The sequence below is a fragment of the Aricia agestis genome, chromosome 1 (genome assembly GCF_905147365.1).
Source record: "Aricia agestis chromosome 1, ilAriAges1.1, whole genome shotgun sequence".
Lineage (NCBI taxonomy): Eukaryota > Metazoa > Arthropoda > Insecta > Lepidoptera > Lycaenidae > Aricia > Aricia agestis.
This window is the reverse complement of record NC_056406.1, coordinates 1,398,700-1,413,229: the sequence shown is the minus strand read 5'-3', so window position 1 is coordinate 1,413,229 and position 14,530 is coordinate 1,398,700. Positions and strand designations below refer to the sequence as shown.

The 14,530-nt window shown below is 36.7% G+C and overlaps 2 protein-coding genes across 6 annotated transcripts; both read left to right on the top strand.

The window, feature by feature from the left end:
• Positions 1-440: 440 nt before the first annotated feature.
• Positions 441-7,604, top strand: LOC121726855. Of its 5 annotated transcripts, XM_042114462.1 has the most exons (8): positions 441-566; positions 1,016-1,360; positions 2,989-3,054; positions 3,471-3,611; positions 4,296-4,364; positions 4,615-4,749; positions 4,832-7,120; positions 7,437-7,604. In XM_042114462.1, exons 1-8 carry the CDS (start codon positions 500-502, stop codon positions 7,586-7,588), a joined length of 3,264 nt encoding a protein of 1,087 aa, XP_041970396.1. In that variant the 5' UTR covers positions 441-499; the 3' UTR covers positions 7,589-7,604. The 5 variants fall into 5 exon arrangements, with proteins under 5 accessions (XP_041970396.1, XP_041970406.1, XP_041970414.1 ...); XM_042114472.1 differs by lacking the exon at positions 3,471-3,611; XM_042114480.1 differs by lacking the exon at positions 1,016-1,360 and having other exon boundaries at positions 444-566.
• A 912-nt stretch (positions 7,605-8,516) lies between these two features.
• Positions 8,517-11,610, top strand: LOC121729841 (probable serine/threonine-protein kinase samkC). Its single transcript, XM_042118487.1, has 6 exons — positions 8,517-8,648; positions 8,956-9,163; positions 9,297-9,352; positions 10,136-10,204; positions 10,416-10,499; positions 10,580-11,610. Exons 1-6 carry the CDS (start codon positions 8,606-8,608, stop codon positions 11,608-11,610), a joined length of 1,491 nt encoding a protein of 496 aa, XP_041974421.1. The 5' UTR covers positions 8,517-8,605.
• The last annotated feature ends 2,920 nt before the right edge of the window (positions 11,611-14,530 follow it).

Sequence of the window (14,530 nt, the reverse complement as noted above, 5' to 3'; positions counted from 1 at the left end):
GGCGTCCATTGTGCGGCAGGTGCAGCGATAACGATTGATTGGGTTTCGTTTTATTTGCGGCATGTTGTGGGTTATTACCGATCAGTGGCAGAGACGGACTGTAATTAACATTAATAACCAAAATATTGTTCTACTTGGACCATCCCATACATCAAAATAATTAGCCTGCACCGTTTAGTATCTTAACATCGACTAGTCTCCACCTTGAAAGAAACTTGAACTATCATTATTATGGATATCTTGGCGATGAAGATATTTCCGTTTTAAGGATACCAAGGTTTAATTATTAACAATATGTATCGACTTTCCTAATACTTACTCAAAACCTTAATGGAAGTATAAGTTATACCTAATTTATAATATTTATTATTAATTATACTCCAAGTTTCTTCAAATCCGGGCCTCGATTATAAACAATCTTTTAAACAGTCAACGAAGCAAAAAGCCATATAATACACTGCTCTGGACAGAACGCCACAGTCATCAGCCGCAATCAGCCATGGATTTCAAACTGGCGCTAGTCTTCCTCGTACTTGTCGCCCTCGCCGGCCAGTTCGTATACGCGGGTAAGCACTAAGCATAGTAGCAGTAAAGGTAGATAAGATAGAATAAGTAAGATAGAATGGATGTCGATCCTGGCGACACCAGGTAAAGCGGTGGGAATGTGTGGTGCCAAAGCCCGATTAAAAGATAGAATGGAGGAGAAAGACGTGTCCAGCAGCGCATAATTCTTAATCGTACTATAGAAGTTACTTGGCTTCGGCTTAATCGAGAAAAGCAGTCCGCTCGGTTAGATAATCTTCTTTTGCGTGTTGCCACCTTCTCTCTTATTAAGAGAAGACGTTGTTAGATTTCATCAACATCAACAATTCCCACTTTTAGTTTAGTTAGAGGTCGATGTTCAGCAGTGCTTAGCTTTTAAAGACAAATAACTGACCCCGAAGCATTCCTCTTGGTTGGCTAGAGATTAACCTTTATAAGCCTTATGTATATAAAGTAAATGACAACATTCAAGATATGTATTACGACCGCTTTTCGGAGCGAGCGAAGGTGGTGGCCGGTTCCAGTTACAAGTGCTCCCCCGGCACCACCACCGTAAAGATCGTCGCCATCACGCGGGCGAGGGATTCCGAGTCGGAGTCGGACAGCCAGGAGGCTCTTCGGACCCACATGAACTCCGGGATAGAGGAGAAGAGATGCCTGATCTGCGTCTGCTCCGTGGACGGCACGGAGGAGCACTGCCGGGGCCGGCCGGCGCGCAACGCCAACGAGTGCCTGCGCATGGACTCCTTGAGGGCGGAGATGGAGCGCGGCCTGCCCTACGACCACGACAGGATCCTGGCGTACCGCATCCGGCGAGGTTCGCACAACGGAGCAGTTGAAATACATTCAACATGCCACTTTAAAACTGATCACATACGTATCCTCACAAATTCGCGCTAAAGTACGTCCGGTAGGCCAATTCATGCATGTTTTACAGTACATTCGACAACGACGGTACATTTGACAAACACAGAAATTCTATCGCAGATTATATCTGGCATTACGACGAAATTCCTTACGAGCCTAGAGCGCGGTGCCGGCGGGGCACGTCGTACTACACGAGCCACGTCCAGCCCAACAGCACGACTATCCTCGACCACGCCAATCGCACCTCGCTGCTGGACTACGCCAGCAACGACACCTGCTTCGCCTGCGTCTGCTCGGTGCACGGGCGGGAGGTGGGCTGCGTCGCCCGCCCGGTCTGGTACTGCAGCTACTACCGGGTCATCGCCCGGCCCGGATACATCAGGGACTGGTACAGCCGCCTGCTCGGCCAACCCAGCCCCGGATACGTGGCGAGCCTGTCCTACAGGTCGAGGCGGAGGATGGACACCGCGTTGTATGATCTGCTGGATCTAGGTAGGGTTTTGGGTCGCGTCGCTCGTGTTGGGACTCTTGTCTCTGTTCAGTCGGGTCGGAAGTCGAAGCCCGCAACCAATCTTTTGTTTAAGCCTGTTTTTTTAAATTTAAGTTTTTTTTTCTCGGTGCCTGAGTGAAAGATTGGTTGCAGGTGGAGACGCGCTGTGCTGCGACCACCCCAGCGGCCACCGGAGGAACCTGCACCTGCGAGTCCGGGACAAGCTGCGCCAGCTGCGGAGGAAGGTGCCCCGGGAGAACATCCTGGGAGACAGTCCTCGCGGCGACTACGTCGACTTCATTGTCAACAATGACTAGAACACAGAATCCCTGAACTTCAATACTTGGACATAGAATCAAAATATTTTTTTATATTTTAAAGTACTTTCTAAATAATTATTTGGATACTTTTTTTATTAAATACTAAAGTAATGTTTTTCACTTTTTTAACTCTGAAATAGATTTTTTATATTTATCTGTACTCTGTGTATCTTTATTATTTAATTTTGTAAAACGTTTTTAATAAAAGTTATCGCTTGAACTATGTTTTTGTTATTTGAAAATTCAGAGATTCTATGCTATCCCGACACTCGCACTGCACACTGCACAAAATATTCACTTTAACTTATTCACTTTTTTGCACTTTAATACTCACAGTTTAGAGTGACTGTTTCAACTGCACCGGTGTTTTTTTTAATATTTTATTTAAGTACAAGAATTTATTAATAACTTTCCTTAATATAATTATTAACTTTGAATTTGATTAAGAAATAAATATATTAAGTCTTGCAATAGGTTCATAGAAAGTAATGTTTTGCAAAATAATTTATAAATGGGGTTGGTAATATTTCATTGTAAGTAATGCATTTTTTTTTAATTTATTCGTTAATTCAGTCTGTATTCTCTAAACGAGGCCTTTGCATCCGTTGTGGATGATTAATACAGTATTTTCAGAGCGATGTAATCACTCTTTATAAAATTTACTGTAGTGCCTGGGACAAGATTTTAAATCCCTTACTCTCTAGGTACACTAATTATTATAATATTTGAATGTTAGCGTAGTTGTTTAAACTTTTTTATATATTCCAGTTGGTAATGTCAATAGTTCTACACAGTGTACGCCGTTCGTGTCTGAGTACAACGATTGCTCGGAGGGTAAGTGTGTGTTATTTTTAAGCTATCAAAACTAACCCATACTTCCATACTTACTAATATTATATATGCGAAAGTATGTCTGTCTGTTTGTTACATCTTCACGCCAAACCGCTGAACCAATGCTGCTATGGAGATACTTAGAGTCCCGGGAAAGGACATAGGATACTTTTTATCCCGGAAAATGTACGGTCCCCGCGCGATAAACGAATTTTGGCTCATCAGAGTTGCGGGCGTCATCTAGAATTAAAATAAATGCTTTATGCTAATGCATGTCAGTCTGTGTGTAACCTCTTTGAAGCTGAGCCGCGAAAACGATAGAGGTAAACATTGTTGATTGTTATTAGAGAAAATTTATGGATAGCAAAGTTGCGGCATAAAACTACTCGGCTAAAATTTATAATATTATGTTTATACAGAAAATCAGTGCTCCGGCTGCACTCGGTGCACCTGTGACAAGGACGGCAACTGGGAGTGCAAGAACGTGGTTGACTGTGCTGCTGATAATGATGATGAAGAACCAGTAGCATTGGACGTTACCCTGGACACCCTACTTGAAGGTTTGTGTTACGTAGTACATGCCCCTGAACGTAATTGAGTTGGAGCTCGCTCCAAATTTCTGTGAAGAAATTTCATCTCGCTCCAACTCCAACTCTGTCTTGATGATTTTTTAACTTAATTCATAATAATTGCCAGACAATAGACGATGCACTTTTATTGTACAAATAAATACATAATATTTATGCACGATATATATACATATTTAAAAAAAAACAGATTTCTTAGGTACTGCTGTTATACGTGCAACCGAGGATCAGAGCAGGCAAACTCTGATCGTAATGATTTTTTTTTTATGAAATAAGAGTACAAACGAGCAAATGGGTCACCTGATGGAAAGCAACTTCCGTCACCCATGGACACTCGCAGCATCAGAAGAGCTGCAGGTGCGTTGCCGGCATTTTAAGAGGGAACAGGCTAATAGGGGAGGATAGGGATGGGAAGGGAAGGGAATAGGGGAGGGCAGGGAAGGGAATAGGGTAGAGGATTTGGCCTCCGGTAAACTCACTCACTCGGGAAAACACAGCGCAAGCGCTGTGACACGCCGGTTTTCTGTGAGAACGTGATATTTCTCCGGTCGAGCCGGCCCATTCGTGCCGAATGCCGCATGGCTCTCCCACGTCTAAATCAAGGCAAAATTAAATTTGTGTCAATTTTAAATTATTTTTATGTTTTTCATTTAACAGAATTGAAGGAGAGAAAGAAAAACCGAGTGTTAACGCCAGCACCAAAACCTAAGAGTGATGTCGTAGTTGGTAAGGCATTATATACAATGGACAGCAAAGCATTATTTTGGTCAAAGCTTTACACATTTTTAGTTATCACATAAGCTTTACTTTTTTTCAGGTTATATTATTTCTATCTAATCACGATGCACCGATGTCGTCAATAAAAGTTGCACTCGCACTACTGTTTTATTTGCACCTTGCACCTATGGGCGGGTGGTAAGTATTGTTTTTTTTTATTTCAGGCTTGCTAAATATTAACTTCAAGTTATGTTTACAGGAAGAGCCACGTTTGAAGATTATTTCTCGCTACCACCCAGATTAAAGAGGTCGGTTGAGAGCGATAGTTTAACAAGCGACGATCCTGAAAATCGAACAATAAAGTTTTATAATACCGGAAATGAAATTCACGAAGGTAAAAATGTCATAAACTTGTATAATACTGTACGGAACGTAAATAATTGCAACTTGCTAAAATATATATTGTTTCTTTGCAGATACATTAAAAAGAAGTACTAATGACTCTGGAACTGTTAAAGCCCACAAGTTTGGTATAGAAGCTGTACCAAAAAATGCAAGGAGAACTTCTTCGAATCAAAACTATAGCAAAACAATACACAATATGCTGCATATTGAACCGACGCAAAATACAGAATTTGATCAAGGTGGAGAAAATAAAATAGAATCTTCAAACAATGAAAAAGTTTTACAAAATAAAAACATAGTTGGTAACTACTCTCAAAGTAAAAAGAATGCAGAAATATCAAAAATGGTTGCTAATGAATTGAAAGATGGCATAGAAATTATAGGAGAAAAGGGTTTAAATCCAGTGTCTAATATAACATTCACTCCGGAAAATGATACAGTAGTGGCAATGGCGTATGTGGCGGGAAATCTTTTAAATAAGTTATGGGAGATGGAAAAATATACAGGATATAGTACTATGGGGGCAGACACGCTTAAACATGAAAAAATTAATGAATTACTAGATTTATTTAAAGAGCCTTTGAGCATAAAACAAGAAACTTTGCTAAAAAATGCACTAGAAAAGTTAGCCAAGTCTATTGTTAAAAATAAAAATATTAATAACTTTACGTTTTGTGAAACTTTCCATATTAATGACGATAATGAAATGCCTTCAAGTGACAGCGAGAGCAGCGATGAAATTGATTTTCAATTTAAAACAAAAAATAGTGATAATAAACCATCGTTGACAAAGAGAATAGATTCAAATAGAAAAATTAAAACTTTATCCAAAATGAAAAATATTTTAGATTCAATAAATGATTTAGAAAAAGTTCAAAGAAATATTGAAGATGTGGGGAGATCACCGGCTATGCTTAGCTCGACAAAACATGAACATTCTGGTTCGCCAGCACCAGACACTATTAAATCTTTTAGAAATGTTGTAAATAAAATATCTAAGCTTCTCATGCCAACGACAAATGTACGAGGTGACAAAAAGGGTGATATCAAAAATGATGATAATATGACGTTCAAAGACCAGCTTATATTACAATACATAAAACTCATAGAGAGTAATTCAAGCTGTTTCCAGTTCAATAATAATTTAGAGACAGAAGCACAAACGTCGATTTTAAAAATTGAGGGAAACATCCTTAATAACATTTCAGAGTTTCTGAAAATAAAATCTTTTGAAGATCTAGTTAAAATATTGAAAAAAGAGACAAAGATAGACCCTATAAAACAAATAATTACAACGACTCCAAAATCTGAGCTCAGAAGCGAACAGGAGAAATCAATCAAATCAATCCCACGTGGAGAAAATACGACTAAAATGAAAACTGTTAAAGAAAACCTAAAGAAACATTTAAAAGCAGTAATTGACGACTTGATACAAATTCAGAGTGAGAATAACAGTAGCGAAGTAAAAAAGATTAACATAGCTCAAGCTCTACCTTGCATTTATGGTTTACTGAATGAAAAGAAGCCCAATTTTACCAAACCAAAAAATACAGAAGCGTCTATTCAAAATATAAAAACATTATTTAATGATTTGAAAGCAGATTTAAAAACCGGTGGCCCAACTCGGAGACAACATTCGCCTGAAGCATCATCGCAGTCGATAAAAGTTTTTGAGAGAATTTTAAAAAGTATGGATAAATTGCTCAAGCAAAAATCTCGCAGAAACTCGATGCAAACCAAACCCAAGACAGTTGGACAAATTGAAAGCATGATCGATAAAGCAAAATTAACTCATAGCTTATTTGATAACATGAAAGTGTTATCAAACATTACTGAGAAGAATCAGCTAATGTTACTCAAAGCTATAGAAGCTGAAACAAATAAAAAAGAAAGTATATTGACAAACTTACAAAAATCTATGGAAGTTATTGCGCAACTACCTGCTGATAAACAAAGAAAGATAGAGGATTTCATCGAAACTACTAACAAAAATATTGATTTGGGCCACAGACTGCTCGAAAATATTAAAAAAAAAATAAACGTTAAAGAATTGACAACATCAGCGCCGGAAAATACTGATAGTGAAGGAGCAACCGGCCGAAAATCAGACGAGGCTTCAGAGTATCGTAAAAGTAACTACAGATTCACTAGAGATCAAATCGTAAGTCAGCTAATCAAGAACCGCGTTACCGCTTACATGAAGAAGAGAGAGGCCATGGGGATGGACCTAAGCAACAATATTAAGTATCTAGTGGCTGGAAAAATTTTGTCGAAGCTGAGAGACGGTAACCATGAATTGGCCAAGGAGCTTTTTGAAATTTTCATCAACACTGGCGACGGAGACGCTATTTACTTCGAAAGTAAGAATTATTAACATCTTTAAAATAATCTTACGCTTTAAACCATTTGTACTTATTTACTTTTTGATGAGTACACAGGTTTGTACGTAATATAAATTATGGTTTTATGAGTAGTATACACTATACAGTTATTATACTTTTAAAGTTTTTTAACCTAAAATATGTAGGAAAGGAATTTCCTATTTCCTTCGACCCCTCCAGGGTTCGTGAGTCCCGAGGCACTCGCGACCCACAGGTTGAAAACCACTTTGTTATACAATGTTCGAACTACAGATTTTCAAACTTCAATATAGTTAAAGCAAAACCTTTATTTCAGACGATCGTGATAGAAAACCCGACCCAAGTGTTATTAAGCCCAGCAACATCCTTGGGGATGTTTTGGATGAGTCCGATTTGGAAGCAATGGATGCCACCCGTTCTCAACCCCCTGTCGACTACCTGAAGAATTTGCCCTATGTCTTTAAATAAATATTATGCCAATTAATTTTTACACCTAAGGGTCAAGTCAGACCGCAACGTGACGCGTAGATGCATTTCTGAATTTGTACTGAATGGACAGATTTCGATTGCGCGAGACGTCTTGCAAATCTGTCAAATCCATACAAATTTATAAATGCATGTACGCGTCACGTTGCGGTCTGAATTAACTCTAACTTATTATTAATGCCTTTTCCAATCAAACAGTAATTTATATCGGGCAATAAACCGCGAGGAAATCGACTTAAAACACTGATTACGGATATGGCCGAACGGAGACGAACATTGTTTCTTTGTAAGTTGCAAACGATTGTCGGAGGTGTGGGGCAGAATTCAACGATGTTAATATTATGTAGTTGGAAATTTTAAGCACCTTGTGATTTAAAAACCACTCTCAGAATGATTAAGATGTTTTGGCCCTTAAGATTAATTAATAACTAATTTATTCACTAGACATTAGTCACACTAGTAATTATTTTTACAATGCTTTATCTACAAATTATGATTAACTACGAATAATAAAAACTTATTATTCGCAGTTGATTAAATATTTTTTTAAACAGAGGTTTTTTATTTTATCTTTATTATTTATTATATCGCGATTTGGTAAAATCAACATACAAGTAACAAAACCTATTTTCAAAAATGTTTAATATAATTATCAGATTTATTAGATCAGGGAAAAAAATTATTAATCGTGTTTTATCAGCTATGCTTTATAATATTATGATCTAACCAAATTATGTAGGACCACCGTCTGGCCCCCCGCCTTGCGTGCTAAAAAACGATACATTCAAAATGTACTCTACATTTTTGGGTACTATCAAAAGTAGCTTGTCTTTTTACGTGGTCTGCTTCATCAAAATCATTTCCGAAAGACTCCTAGTTATATTTCTTCTTTATTATATTAGAATACCAGTCCGTTCCTGCAGTGTTGAATGTTAATATTTACTAAAACATCCGACCACTAACTAGATACAATTACTGTCTCACACTACATTGGACACCATGCTAGTGCTGTTGCTTTTGATTCACACAGTGTTAGCCAAAGGTATAACAATCTATTTAATTCTACTTTTATCAAAAAAGTTAATGAAATAGTTACTGTCAAAGAAATTTAGTCTTCGACACAAAAGTTATAGCCTCAATATAGCACCCAGACAGTTTGTGGCGTGGTAGCAGTTATTATAGCTATTTTAATGACAGGTTTACCTAATGTTGACACGCAGGCGACCTTATTTATTTTACATCGAGTTGTTAAAACAAATTACATAACATGTAACGTTGCTAATTACATTATCGCATTGTTTTCAAAATACAAGAAGTCTAGCTGACAAAATGGGTACCGCTCATTTCAGAATTTTCAGATACCCAAGACCACCCGATATTCAGAAACGTAAGCTCATGTCCAGAAGTTGGATATTTCTTGAGTAGTGGAGCAGGGGAGAACATCAGAGGAAAGCAGTGCCACCTTTGCTTCTGTCAGAACAATGGAGTAGCTGTGTGCTGGAAACATCAAAATTCAAGATGCGATGCAAAGACCTACGTGCACGATAAAAAAATAAGGTAATAGAAGTTAAAATAGGTTTTTTATAAGCTTTATTTGTAGTGCTAAGCAATGTGCTAAATAACTTTAAGTTACATTATATTAACCTTTCTACATATATTATTTATAACATGCCTTTCCACTTTAATCCAGGCCACGAAGAAGTCCGGGCTTTGCAGACCTGTTCTTCAAGGACGCAGCACGTGATAGTAAGTTTTATTATAAGTGCTAAGTCATCATCACTGGATTCCAGTGATGGATCTGCTTTTGCACTGTAACAATATACACGATCCATTATATATCTATGGACGCTTCACACCACGTCAGTCTGGCCCCGTGCTAAGTACCTAAAGGACTTGTGTTACAGGTACCAGACAACGGAAATATATTTAATACTTTTATACTATACATATATTTAAGATTTTTATTATATCATACACATATTTAATACACATCCAGACCCGGGAACTTTGAAAACTCTTTGCTCCGTTGGCGGGATTCGAACCCGCGACCTCCGGCTTGAGCTACCGACGCGCTCACCACTGAGCCACAGAGGTCGTCAAATCCATTAGCTGTAAAAAAGATCATGTTAAGTCCAGTATCCAGTTCATGGCAAAGCAATTGTACCAATTAACACTATAGCAAAACCAAGGACATCTGCAACACCAAAGAAGTTGCCCGCGTTACTCGTAATATTTCAATGAAACACAGGCGCGTTGATTGCTGATGATGAAATGATTATAGCTCTGCGTATGCGCACGCTAATTGCTTTGTAATAACGACGACGGAAAGTGGTAGGAAGCAGCGCGAGGAAGGTGGAGATTAAGCAAATTGGATAAAATGGAAGTAGCTGAGAGCGTTGACTAATTATTCAAATTTGAAGGATTACTTGCAAAGAATTTTAAACATTTTGACAATTCTTTTTAGCATTTTTCTAATTCACTACAAGTGAATTGGAAAATAATAAGTGTACCTATTTTCTTTGTTTATAGTGTTTCAGAAGCAGACGCCCGAGGAATGCAAGCCTTTTCAGGGAAGCTACAGCATCGGCTGTCCGCCAGGTATCACATTCATGTTATAGACGACAGCAAAGTGTTGTAAGTTTTCATATACGAGGATCAAATTTGCCACGGTGAAAATAGACGTGATACATTATGAGAAAAAATAGCAGAATGATACACAAGCTGTTGCTATTTTTCTTAAAAAGTGAATTGTAAATTGATTTAAGTACCAGCGTACCCAAAGTCTCATCATTGTAACCACTATTTTCAGCGGACTGGTGTATCGGGTGTACCGTGTGCGACTGCAACGCTAACGGCAGGTGGGACTGTCACGTCCTCAGCTTCTGTCCCGGTGGTAAGACCAACTTTGGATAAATAACAATTACTATATAGGCTGGTTTGTGATGTAACATCGTCTTTTTGTCATTGTTCCAGACAAACGCAAGAAAAGCAGTAAGAAAAGGAGGACAGTAATTAACGAGATGAAAATGAAACCTCCGTTGCATTATTCAACACCGACTCCAAAACCAACAACCAAGAGAACCCCACCAACAAAACCGACTACGAAAAGAGCAATGCAAACTAAACGACAGGCTCGAAAATATATGACAGTTCAGTCGAAAATGAAGGGGACAGCACCAACGAAATCAACACCTAGAAAAACTACGCCAATTCAGTCAAAAGTTACTATGCGAAAAAAACCAACAACTAGAAGATCGACGACGACAAACCAACCAAAAACCAAAAGAACTGTTTTAACGAAACCAACGATCAACAAAACTGTACAAACAAAACCAGCAGTCAAGAAAAACATGGACACAAAATCGACAGTAAAGAAAACAATGGCATCGAAACAGGCAATCACTAGAACTGCAACACAGAAACCAGTAAAAAATACCACCATTAATAAACTTAACAAGGTTCGGCAAATTAATGTAAAGCTACAGAACCTCAATACAACAAAAATAAAAACCAACCAAATGATGAGAATAAACACTAAACAACGGAAGGACACGGTGAACAATTCGCTCTCAAAAAAGCCGGTCAATTCAGCTAAACCTGTTCAGAAAAAAACTCTAACGGCAAATGTAAATCCCGCAATGAAAAGTTTTCAAAAAGTTACAAAAAAACCGATGAAGAATAATGTTAATAATACCAAAACAGTAACCAATACAATGATTTCGGTGAAAAATATCTCCAGTAAAATTATGAAGTCCAGTGAAAAAATTATAAACGAGAAACAGAAAAGTGTATCAAAACTAATCAAGATAAGTGATAAAGACGTACAACCAAAAAATAAAATAATTAATAATTTTAGGTCCGAGCCTCAAAGAAACGTTACTGTTATTGAAACGACAAATAAAATTAAAGAAAAGATAGTATCGAACAAAAAGTATGGAATGGCTTCCAAAAGATTGAATCGAAAAAAACGTTATACAAATCTTTTATTGAAGACAAATAAATAATCTAAATAAACTAAAATATAACTATATTTCGTTTTGTCTTTCATTAATGCTAGTCGTTTGGTGCTGAATGTTGATTGGTAGTGACTTTTTCTTAGTAACCAAAACTACACCTACATATTTTAAATTCTGTAGTGAAAAAAATTTGAAATGTTACCACAATTATTACAATTAGGCCAAATAATGCAAAAATATAGTAAGTGTTTTGGCATGGTCAGAAAACCTTATACTTATTATAAAGGTCACTAATACTGAACGAGTAAATTAAAATTTTAAACATATTATTTCTGTAATTGCATGAGTATTATGTACTTATTATTAAATGAGTAAAGCTATGATTATTACCTATTGCAAAACATCATCAACAACATCATATTCAGTATTCACACAATATTTTACGAATCATTGAATCGTTTTCGATAGCCCAGCGGCATTTTCTGACCTACAAATTAAAATAAATGCTACTAATAAGTGTCCTTACATAATAAGCTGTTGACAAGTTGCAGGCAGCTACTAAGTACGAATTCGGCGACGCTGACACTTCAAGAGCTATTTTGTACGAAGGGTGTTCCAATTATTGTATAGTGGATTAAACATATTAATATTATATTTACAGCCGATCATAGAATCGGAACTTTTTTGGAAGTCAGTCCATAAGTTGAAAGTATGGAATATATTGATATTAAAAATAAACCATAAATATTTAACGCTTTACTACTAAAACAAAACCAAAATAAAAAAAACTCCAATATACTAAACAATCAGTTTATTCTTAATCTATCTAGTTTTTATAAATACCACAAAAGGATCGGTTTGAGTAAGTGCCGTCTTTAACTTTAGTATCTCTTTACGTTTTGATCTTTCTACTTTATAGAAGCAGATAGCATTTAAAAATATTTTCGATGTTACAGGCGTCACACATTAAAAATACACAGAAAATCTACTCTATAATATCCTGCTCTTTGTCTATCTACTCTACTTAAATCACTCCCTACATCAACAAACGCAGAAATTCTGAGACGCTTCAAATTTTATTCTCTACTTTCTATTCCCAAACATTTTAGTTCTATAAGGGGCTGTTTCACCACTTCCTGATAAGTGCCGGATAGGCTATCCTTAACTTGACAGATAGAGTATGGAGAATCTGTCAAATAAGTTGTGGATAGGCTATCCGGCACTTTATCATTAAGTGGTGAAACAAGCCCTAATTCTCTGGTCATAGAGGCATCATCTCTATGCTTTATTTTATACAGTGTGTACAAAAATAAGTGATAATACTTTAGGGTAGAGAGTTTACTGTGAAAGTAGTAGCGCTGAAAGACGATTTTTTCACTTTTGTATGGGAAAGGGTCACGAGTTTCCCCATACAAAAGTGAAAAAAAATTTGGTCATTCAGCGCTGCTACTTTCACAGTGAACTCTCTACAAGGAACACGTACAAACCCTAAAGTATTATCACTTATTTTTGTTACACGCTGTAGAATTTTTTTGCAAATAACCAATAACGTAACTATTGAAGGTGCCACGGTACGGTAGTGTGTGGTGACCGCATATTTACCAATCACAGTAATGGCTCTTCATCGTGTTTTTGACAAATTATCTTAATTGTCTCTTCATTAAATAACCATTGGAACGCCGATGGTGCAACAGAGGTCGCACTTGCAGTGTTTATTGTAATTTTTAGGTCGTTTCTACAAAGGTCAAGCAACAAGTTACATAAACTCTTTGTACTGGTTCTGGTAATATAGGTCTACCAGAATCTGATGGCAAAAAGTGAGAAAATAATTTGACTCTAGCAACACCAGGGTAATGGAATAAAACATTTTGATCCTTTTTTTCCTTATAGCGGCTGGTTCTGTGTGTGAAACATTCAATTTATATAAAAATTTATCCAATGATCAAGGATATATTTTTTGAAAATCTGCTATCAAAATTTGCCATCAGATCCTGATAGACTTATAAAATATGTTATCGATAAAATAATTTATGGATAAATTATCACGTTTTTAAAAATAGGGATCAATCAAGGTATATGGATAGTCGATTATGTTTAAAACACAGAACAATAAAAACAGGTTTAATACGCCTAGGTTTGCAGGGTCCATTACTTATTATTATTATTAAACTAGGAAAAAAAATAATTATTTACGCCATCACAATATAAGAAACCCCAAAAATAACAGTATTTCTCCACTATTTAATTAATGTTATTATACTTATTAACCTTCCTCTTTAATCACCCTATCTATTAAAGAAAACCGCATCAAAATCCGTTGAGTAGTTTTAAAGATTAAAAGGAACAAAGGGACATAAGGGAAAAAAGCGACTTCGTTTTATACTATGTAGTGATAATTATTACACTTTTAATGAGTTAATGCTATGTTAAATGTTTTAATATCACGTTAACTTCTTCTTCGTACGAAAGATAAGGCCTTAATATATTTTACAAAACAATTTGCAATACAGAATACTTTAAATGCTTATTGTCAAGTACAGATTAATCCACCAGCATCCTAGGTAGATTCCTGCCAGAATGTATCTTTTGAAGTTTACAATACCTAATTACAAAGCCTAGGTCCTTTGTTACTAAAGGAAGTGTCCACGAGCCGCTCATCTCCGGTGCAGCGCGGCGCTGCGCAGGCGCATGTTGCAACGTCACGCTTCGCGCCCGCGCCGCTATTGCTTCCTCTTGCAGCAACCCTCGAGAACTTTATCGAATGAACCATTAAATAATCATTTTTTAATCATTATTTTTAATTAAATGTAAACATAATATAACTTGTGGATTTTAATTCCGAAAATATTCAATGTCAGATAAGTTGTGTGGGTATGTAAAAATAGAAAACAAAACAGCACTTAAATTTTACGAAATTCCCATCATTCATAAAAAGTTTCAATGAGATTTACGAAGGCTCACTTGCTGT

Excerpts from the sequence above, each read along its gene's own strand:
- LOC121729841 (XM_042118487.1), top strand. The coding sequence starts at position 8,606 with ATGCTAGTGCTGTTGCTTTTGATTCACACAGTGTTAGCCAAAG. Across the intron at positions 8,649-8,955 it reads TCACACAGTGTTAGCCAAAG|AATTTTCAGATACCCAAGAC; the intron begins GTATAACAATCT and ends CGCTCATTTCAG. Across the intron at positions 9,353-10,135 it reads CAAGGACGCAGCACGTGATA|TGTTTCAGAAGCAGACGCCC; the intron begins GTAAGTTTTATT and ends CTTTGTTTATAG.
- LOC121726855 (XM_042114462.1), top strand. The coding sequence starts at position 500 with ATGGATTTCAAACTGGCGCTAGTCTTCCTCGTACTTGTCGCCCTCGCC. Across the intron at positions 3,612-4,295 it reads CCTGGACACCCTACTTGAAG|AATTGAAGGAGAGAAAGAAA; the intron begins GTTTGTGTTACG and ends TTCATTTAACAG. Across the intron at positions 4,750-4,831 it reads CGGAAATGAAATTCACGAAG|ATACATTAAAAAGAAGTACT; the intron begins GTAAAAATGTCA and ends GTTTCTTTGCAG.